General features: G+C 45.2%; 2 protein-coding genes across 3 annotated transcripts in view; one reads left to right on the top strand and one right to left on the bottom strand.

The window, feature by feature from the left end:
• The window catches only part of LOC148518147 (uncharacterized), a 28,785-nt gene extending 24,653 nt beyond the window's left edge, over window positions 1-4,132 (top strand). For both annotated transcript variants that reach the window (XM_088477468.1, XM_088477467.1), the window contains one exon: window positions 663-4,132. In XM_088477468.1, coding sequence (XP_088333594.1) covers window positions 663-1,660 — 998 coding nt within the window. In that variant the 3' untranslated portion in view covers window positions 1,661-4,132. The remainder of the gene's footprint in view (window positions 1-662) is intronic.
• A 1,928-nt stretch (window positions 4,133-6,060) lies between these two features.
• LOC148518146 (olfactory receptor 5V1-like) lies at window positions 6,061-6,999 on the bottom strand. Its single transcript, XM_088477466.1, has one exon. It carries the CDS (start codon window positions 6,997-6,999, stop codon window positions 6,061-6,063), a length of 939 nt encoding a protein of 312 aa, XP_088333592.1.
• Between the last annotated feature and the right edge of the window lie 2,290 nt (window positions 7,000-9,289).

Raw genomic sequence — 9,289 nt, 5'->3', positions numbered from 1 at the left:
GGCTGCTGTATGTGCTGGGCTGCCCCTGCTGTTAGCATTTCCCCGCAGTGACATCCGTGCTGTGTATGTGGCTGCTGTATGTGCTGGACTGCCCCTGCTGTCAGCATTTCCCCGCAGTGACCTCCGTGCTGTGTACATGGCTGCTGTATGTGCTGGGCTGCCCCTGCTGTCAGTATTTCCCCGCAGTGACATCCCTGCTGTGTATATGGCTGCTGTATGTGCTGGGCTGCCCCTGCTGTCAGCATTTCCCCACAGTGACATCCGTGCTGTGTATATGGCTGCTGTATGTGTTGGGCTGCCCCTGCTGTTAGCATTTCCCCGCAGTGACATCCGTGCTGTGTATATGGCTGCTGTCTGTGCTGGGCTGCCCCTGCTGTCAGCATTTCCCCGCAGTGACCTCCGTGCTGTGTACATGGCTGCTGTCTGTGCTGGGCTGCCCCTGCTGTCAGCATTTCCCCACAGTGACATCCGTGCTGTGTATATGGCTGCTGTCTGTGCTGGGCTGCCCCTGCTGTCTGCATTTCCCTGCAGTGACATCCGTGCTGTGTATATGGCTGCTGTCTGTGCTGGGCTGCCCCTGCTGTCAGCATTGGCTTTGACAGAAGTGAATAATTAACCTGAGTTAAGCTATACAATAACGTATATTTATTCCCCTTCTGCAGACTGCAATGCCTGGCTATCAGTGGAAGATACATTTCACAACCATCACCCTACGATAGAATGGTTTACAAAAGATAGGATTACCGAAAGGATGGCTGCAGCCCAAAACAAGATAATCACCCTGAAGAAATCTGAGGGGGAGCTGGAGTGTGAGAGACGGAACCCGGCGCACTGTAGGTCTAAACACAACCGTAGCGATTTCGATTTTAAAACAGGGGATAAAGACACTTCTGAGATCATCATTAAAGAAGAAGTTATGGGTGATAATGGCAAAAATACATGGAATCATTGTGCGGATGAAACGCGGCAGAAAAACAACGAGAATCACAAAGACTTTGTTTTCCCCATAAACGGCAAAATAATCTCCTCTAACTCGCATCTGGTCATCCATCAGAACAAACGGAGAAAGGAAGGAGGGTTTGTGTGTGGGGAGTGTGGTAAAATGTTTACACGCAATTTACACCTCACCATCCACCAACGGACCCACACGGGAGAGAGGCCCTATGGGTGCAAAGAATGCGGCAAGCGTTTTACTTCCAGCTCCCACCTTGTGAGCCACCAGAAAACTCACACGGGGGAGAGGCCCTACGTTTGTGGCAGCTGCGGAAAGCGATACACCCGCAGATCGAACCTTGTTAGCCACCAGCGGACCCACACTGGGGAGCGACCGTTTGTGTGCAGTGACTGTGGGAAAAGCTTCACCCATCGATCGCACTATGTGGATCACCATAAAATCCACACGAATGGTGGGGCACATATCTGCTCTGACTGCGGGAAGTCTTTTACCCGTAGCCTCCACCTCGCCATACATAAGAGAAGCCACACGGGAGAGCGGCCCTATGCTTGCCCTGTGTGCGGTAAGGGTTTCGTCTGCAGTTCGCACCTTACCAGTCACCAGATGATTCACTCAGGGGAAAAGCTGCATTCATGCGAAGAGTGCGGGAAGAAATTCACCTATAGGTCAAATCTTGTGATACACCAGAGGACACACACAGGGTAGCAGGGAGACGAGTGGATTTCAGTTTGACGCACGGAATGTCATGCGCTTTCCGATAAACTATTTCAAAATAATAAATTATTCAAATGAGCATTAATACACCTGGGTTAACAGTGAATATTCTCATTGACTGCCCTTTATTGCATTGAAATAAAGGGCAAAAACACAAAGAATGTAAATATATATTAAAACTCCATGGGCATTTACTCATAGCGTCAATATTAAAATTGGGGCAATAAAACACAGATTTACATTCTCTTCATTTGCAGAGAATAATCTCACTCTCAGGTTACAGAGGAAACTAAAGGTTTTCTTCTCTGTTAACACGTTGTATTATACCTCGTTTCCACCAAAAACCCAGGTCTGACCTGGGTTTTTGGACATGGTTCCAACCCCGGTCAGACCCATTTTCACTGCACCTTCGATTTGGGTTACTCCCATGTCAGCCCTGTTCACACTGAACTCAGGTCTGCCCTGCTAAACCTGTGAGGTCATAAAAAGTGGGAGGTGAATGCTCCACAACCACCAATCAGCTCATTTTAGGCATGACCCGGGTCGGATAACCCGGGTCGTGCCATTTACACTGCACCATTACCCGGGTCCATCCTGGGTCCAACCCTGGTAGCTACCTGAGTTGGATTGCTGGGTCACTTGACCTGGGATATTATTCAGGGACCCTTTTACACTGAGCTGCGACCCGGGTAGACCCAGCAAAAACCCAGGTTTTTGCTCTGGTGTAAAAGGGGTATAAGTCAGCAATTTGCAGAGTTCAGCACTTACCCTCTAAACAACTAAATAGTTTTCTCAGGAAATTGAGTTATCTTGATATCCAAAGGAAGAAGTCCCTGAATATGTCATACTGTTGTTTACAGCATTAGTTACTCAGTACATTGTCATGGTGTTATTATTGTCATTTTGTAACTTTAAACCAAAGAAATGTGACAGAGATCCCTCAGGCATAGAAAGTCTGAGAATAGGCGACAATCTGAAGTTCATACATTAATAAAAACCCTGACTTTCTCCTAAGTGTGAGAATGCTGGAGTCGGGGGTCTTGTATCTGTGACCCCCTCATTTCCTGCTGTACTCGCCACTGCTGGGTCTGTTATGGCCCCTTCTCCGGCGAGCCAAACCTATCTAACAAGAGAAATGCATTAGTCAGTGTTTGCAACAAGTGTTCCTTTGCAATAAGCATTGTTACATAGCGCAGTAGCTAAGCGACAGACTACAAGGATCAATTTGTCTCATTTGTCTGTAGTACGGCAAAGTCATTTCTGGAAATATAATTGCTGATCTAAGATGCCTTTTGTTTCAAAACAATTGTCTGACTTTTTGTTCTGAATGGAGTAAAAGTCCTCCGCTCAGAAATAATTATGGAGCTCATTCAGACCTGCTCGCAAGTTGCGGTCGCTTGCTGGCAAAAAGAGGCCGGATATTTAAATGAAGTGCTCGCACTGCGTTGCGTAAGGACGTCCACTATGTTTTAGCGAGCTACGGCAAAGTGCGCTCGCAATTGTTTAAAGACGCCCCCTTGTCACTCGCAACACACATCATCTCCGGGAAATGTAGGATTAATCGGGACCATCGTGAGCCATCGGAGCTGCTTGCAGCCCTTGGGGTTGCCTTAACCCGCTGCAAGCACAGCGATCAGTGCTGACTGAAATACATGCAGGTGACGTGTACAATGACGCTACTTTGCTAATTATGCACGCCCTTTAAAAGGCGTTTTGGCGGCCTGAAACGCCTGCGTTCGCACAGCCACTCCCCTGTTCACAAGCACCTTCCCCTGTAATCACCCACAAACGGCGCTATCTGTCACTCAAAGCAGCGACCCGATAGTGGCTTACGAGCAACCAAAACAGATTGCAACGACTGGCGTGCGCACTGCGAATTATACGCATGCGCAGTTGGGCTAAAATCGCTCAGAGTGAGCGATCGCGCCTTAGCGAACGGGTCTGAATCAGGTCCTATGTGTTTTCATTAGACCAGCGGTTCTCAAACTCAGTCCTCAAGACCCCACACAGGTCACGTTTTCCAGTTCACCCAGCAGGTGCACAGGTGTATTCATTACTCACTGACACATTTTAAAAGATCCACAGGTGGAGAGAATTATTTCACTTGCGATTCTGTGAGGAGACCTGGAAAACATGCACTGTTTGGAGTCCTGAGGACAGAGTTTGAGAACCTGTGCATTAGACAATTATTGTGGATATATTTGGGGTTTCTGGTGCTATTTCTGTACAAATGCAGCCATTTTTATTTTCATGGTTTTTTTGTTTTTTTTAAAAAACAAAAAACTTTTAGCTTATGTAATTGTTCTGATCTCTCCCAACAACTGTAAATGATTGAAAACCTTAACAAACATTTTACACAGGATTATCTGACAAAACAGATTTTTTTCTAAACCAATATTTCTAGGGCAGGAGTCACAGTGTAGGTTATGAAACAAGATCTGTCCCTTTGTGAAAACACATTAAAAAGAGAGAAATACATCTTTAATTTATAGCATGGAACTCTCTTTTTTTCAGTGTGTGTATGTGTGTGTAAATATATATATATACTGTATACAGTGTGTGTTTTTATAGCTCTGTTACATTTTCTTTAGTTAAATTAATGAAAAAAATGATCTGTTTCTTTTTCATACCAATAGAAAAGAATAATAATAATAATCATTTTATTTATATAGCGTTTTTCTCCTAAAGGACTCAAAGTGCTTTACATTTACAGTACAAGATACAAAATAAGCTTAAACAAGGGACATTGGGTGAGTCTTGAGTCTATGTAAGAAGGATTCTAGAGTGGAGGCCTCTCAAACTGTTCGGGGAAGTGAGTTTAAAAAAGTTGGAGCCACAAAACTGAAAGCTCGACCCCCAGACGAATTCCGGGAGATTCTAGGTACTGGTAATAGTCCTTCGTCAACGGATCGCAGTAATCGGGAGGGACAGTACGGAATCAGAAGCTGGAATGATCATACACCTATAAATAGCTGTGAAACCTCCTAAGATTATGATGCAGGTACCTGTAGTGTTGTCTCCCAGTAAAGATCGAAGAGTATAGTGAAAATATATAAAAAAATTAAGAAATAGGTAAAATAGACATAAAATTGAGGTTACAGTGATGGGCTACAGGATGAATACAGATCCTTTTACACTGTGCATTTGTCTATCACCTTCGCAGTCAGTCTTTATGTGTTTATACATAATTCTGCCCCTTGTTGCCTTCCGCCGCTTGTCTGTCCCCGACCAGCATAGTGTTCTATATGGGTCTCACCCTTGGGCACAGTAGCAGTGGTAATGTACACCTTTTATTCCTATGCCATGTAACGTGGATTAATCTTGTCTACTGTTCAGACGGTTAGACCAAGGAGAGACCATGCAACAATCGCTTTAGGCACGTCGTGGCTCTCCAACGATTACAGGACTATAAATCCCAGCATGCCCCAGGTCATCCACTTTTATTCTCCTTACAGGGCAGGCACAGATATCTGCTACACAATGAGTTACATTACTTCTAAATAATAACCTGTTAAATCAGATTCTGAATGTTCTAATTAATGTTCCGTTAGGCTGCACAACTTGGTAATGATAGTGTTTAAAAACTGGACTTGTAGCACTTTGTAATTACCCATCCAGACCAGCTGAATAACTGCAAAACAGCTAATACAGATGAATGAAGAATTAGTACCAGATCGGATTTTATTCCTGGCGGGTATGATAGCAGCATACTCGCCATCTCTCTATGAAATATTGGTGCTCTCCCCGAAGAGTCCAGCAATCTCCCTTAGGCCATGACTGGTACTGTAGGTGCAACACAGTGGTGGTTGAGCGTAGAACCTGCTGTCCCTAGAATGTCTCTGTCTGAGATTCTGACTACAGGGCATGGGAGGAAGGGTCCTCATTACAGACCGATGTGAGCCTCTATTATAATGTCTTCTAAGATCAGTGATGTCCATGTGTAACCATGGATGAAATGACAAAGCGGGTATATGCGATGTATCCAGGTAACACATTAAATAAATATAAATGAATGAATTACTTATTTTTGCGGCATTCTGCCCACTCATGGTAGAACTAGCAGTAGCCGGTGGCACTGATTTATGACAGCACTGGTACATATTGATGGCGTGTCCTTTTGTTACATGTATTATGCAGCCACACTTGTCCATTCTCTATTTGCTCAGTTCCTCCAGAACGTGCCTCTATTACAGAAGTGCGGGATCCTTATCTGTCCCGTCAGATGCACAGAGTATGTCAGGCTGTACATGACGGCAGACGGTTCTCATCAAATTTCACTTACTCTTGGAATGATATGTAAAAGTCGGCTTATGTTCTTAATTGTGGAAATATGTCAGATATGACGGTGAATTACTTTCAGCGGAGAACGTAGAACCAAAACGTCTTTTACATCACTGACTGATCATTATGTTTAGTTTCCTCCTGAGTGCCGATTTCACGTCTCTATTTTTTAAGCTGTAGATCAGAGGGTTAAGCATGGGGACAGCCGCTGTGTTAAAGAGAGAGAACAGCTTGTTGGACTCTAAGGAGTCCGCCGAGGTTGGTCTTAGGTACTGACAGATAAGGGTCACGTAGAGTAGGGCGACGACTGCCAGGTGCGAGGAGCATGTGTAGAAAGCTTTGCGCCTCCCGGTGCTAGAGCGGATCCTCAGTATGGTGGAAATAATGAAAACGTATGGTGTGAGGGTGAGAGTGGCAGGGGTAAGGCTCAAAAGCAACAGTCCTTCAATGAAGCTCAGCATCTCTAAGGCGGAGGTGTCGCTGCAGGAAAGACTGAGCAGCGGCACAAGGTCACAGAAGAAGTGATTAATAACGTTGGATTTGTAACAGGAGAACTCTGTTAGCAGCACAACATAAGGCACAACTTCTACAAAACCCATAGTCCAGCAGGCAGCGGCTAGTAGAGCGCAGACCCTTGGGTTCATGAGGACGGAGTAACGTAAGGGGATGCAGATTGCCACGTAGCGATCGTAACTCATGGCTGCCAATATCAGCAACTCATTACAAGCCAGGGAAGAAAACGCATAAAACTGGACAATGCAACCAAGGAAAGAAACTCTCTTATCCCCTGATAGAAAGATTACCAGGACCTTATGCAGACTGACGGTGCTGGATGAAATGTCCAAGATGGACAGGTTGCCCAGGAAGAAGTACATGGGAGTGTGGAGCTTCCGGTCCAGGCAGACCAGGAGAAGTATGGTTACGTTGCCACCAAGAGTGATGAGATAGATGAGGAGAACCAGGAGGAAGATTGGTAGCTGCAGTTCTGGCACATCTGAGATCCCTTTAATGATGAAGTATCTCACCACCGTCTGATTATTCTGCTCCATGTATGCAGGATCAAGGCTGAGCTCAACCAGAAGCTATGAAGGTAACGTATGATAGGAAAGTACAGTATGATGCGGATTAAAAGCTTCAGCGAGAAGTACGTGACTTAGGAGGGCCTGACTGTTTTGCCGTTAATTATTAGGACGGATATAATATTTCTTTCATTGTTCTTAAAATGATCTAAGATCTCTGAATGGTTTACACACTTCTTGCAGATGCTCTGTAGCCAGAACCAGGCTCTCTATAATATCCTGGAGACAATGGAAACATAACATTATGCAGTAAGTAGCAAAAATACAAAACTTCACTGAAACTATAACTTTACAACTTAGATATACCCAGCATTTTCTTCCAATGCTGAAGAGGGTATACGTTCGGCATCCTGGCGGTCTGGATACTGAAGCTTACCTTACCGGCGCCAGAATACCGACGCTGGTCAGAATCCCGGCGCTGGCATCCCGACCGCCGGGATGCCGAAGGTAAGTAGTGGGGTGGGGGGGAGGGTTAGGTTTAGGGTGCGGAGCTGGGGAGATTAGGTTCAGGCACCAGGGAGGGAGGGTTAGGAGAGGGGGAGGGTTAGCATGCCAACCACCGAGTGTCAGTATGATAACCCTGTCTGGATCCAGGTGTCAGGATTCTGACCGCCTGGATCCGGTCTGTCGGTATTACATACCGATTCCGCTGAAGAGATGTCATTGGATGTACATGAAGCAGACCGGCGGGCTGAGCCGCACACAGGTCCGAATTCGGTTGCATTTGGAATGTGGATGGATTACTAACGGAATGCTACTGCGACTATACATACGGCTTAATGCATATGCATTACACCACCCCACTTCTGTCTGCTAACGCAGCCGTCATCACTAGTATCAGAATTTATATCTACCTCATCCTATGTGCAAGAGACCCATCTGAAATAGGTATCCCCTCGCCTTACGCACGACTCAGCATTGCATGAATAGGGAGCAATGCTGGCCACACCCACAAAGGTTTGTAGACGGCTCGCTACACGAGGCCACATTTGGTTCTACGTGTGCGCCACAGAATCAGGCCCAGGAAGAGCTGCTCCAAATAACAGCATATGGCGTTAGCCTACAAAAATGATCCAGGTTGGCAAAGCCCAGCGTTTCCCGGGACTGGACACATGAAAGGGAATGAAGAGCATCCTCAGATAGGTATTAGGGTGGCGCTTTTTGAAACTGACTGATTGGCTAAAAATGCTACCTACAGCCAATATGGAATAACTGAGGATTCATATATGTGTGTAGCTTTAATGAGAGGAGGTATGTGCGTGTGCTACAAACATGTATGTACACAGAAATAGTATTCTGTACAGCATCCATAGTAACACACCGATAACACATTAGGAAATGGACCTGTAACAGGTTAGTTGAATAACAAGCTTACTCCGTCCATTCCACGCATGGGTTTTGTGATGATCACATATCTATCCTACATCTTAGCACCAGATTGATAGTAGGTTGACTGAAGCCCAACACTTCCTACCAGTACTGTGCGTTGGGTGTAGGTGGAACAGACAGAAATAGCAGCCCCATAAAGATAGTAGACAGATAAATTACCCAGTTGAGCAAAGCCCACTTAAGCATACAGAGAGGGTTGATCTCCACCTTGTTGCCACCTCTTGCTTCTGTTCGTGGCTTGGTAGACTACATATGTGTTGCGGCTCTTGCAGTGTTCTGTATGAGGTTCCCAAATGCCAAAAATGGGCAGAAATCTTATACATTGACCTCTCATTTGTTGAGAAAATTCTATAACACAAAGTTTGTTTTGTTATTTCACCATTTCTGAGCTTCTCCAGCAGATAGGAACCAGCTGCACCAAGAAGCATGTCTGTGACTGGCCAGTTGCCTGCTAGAACTAGACTGAGAGAAGGATATGGACAATGCAAGAGGTGCTATTGCTGCCACTACTGTCCAGTGGGCTGGCACAGTCATGTAGTGGATGGTTGGTACAGTGGCATTTATAATGGTCATCATGACGGTATCTTTAGGCTCCCTGTACAGGTGAGGAGTCGCTGTTTGATAGAAATAGATGGAATTTGTTGGCATGGACACGAAACCTCCAAAACATGTGAAAACCCGATGAATTGATGGCACACATTGAGTACAGATCTAGTGGTAACATAACGGCTACGGGACTGCTCTCTAGGATGCTGGTTTATTTATTTTTGCAAAAAAAAAAAGTTCAACAGTCAATTTTTCTTTAAATTTGATTTATTTTTATTTACATAGGTAACTCCATAAAAAGGACATAAGAGGTAGGAGGTGCCTA

This window comes from Taudactylus pleione, unplaced genomic scaffold, assembly GCF_031769625.1.
Source record: "Taudactylus pleione unplaced genomic scaffold, aTauple2 ptg000201l, whole genome shotgun sequence".
Lineage (NCBI taxonomy): Eukaryota > Metazoa > Chordata > Amphibia > Anura > Myobatrachidae > Taudactylus > Taudactylus pleione.
This window is presented reverse-complemented; position numbering and strand designations above follow the sequence as displayed.

Excerpts from the sequence above, each read along its gene's own strand:
- LOC148518146 (XM_088477466.1), bottom strand. The coding sequence starts at position 6,999 with ATGGAGCAGAATAATCAGACGGTGGTGAGATACTTCATCATTAAAGGG.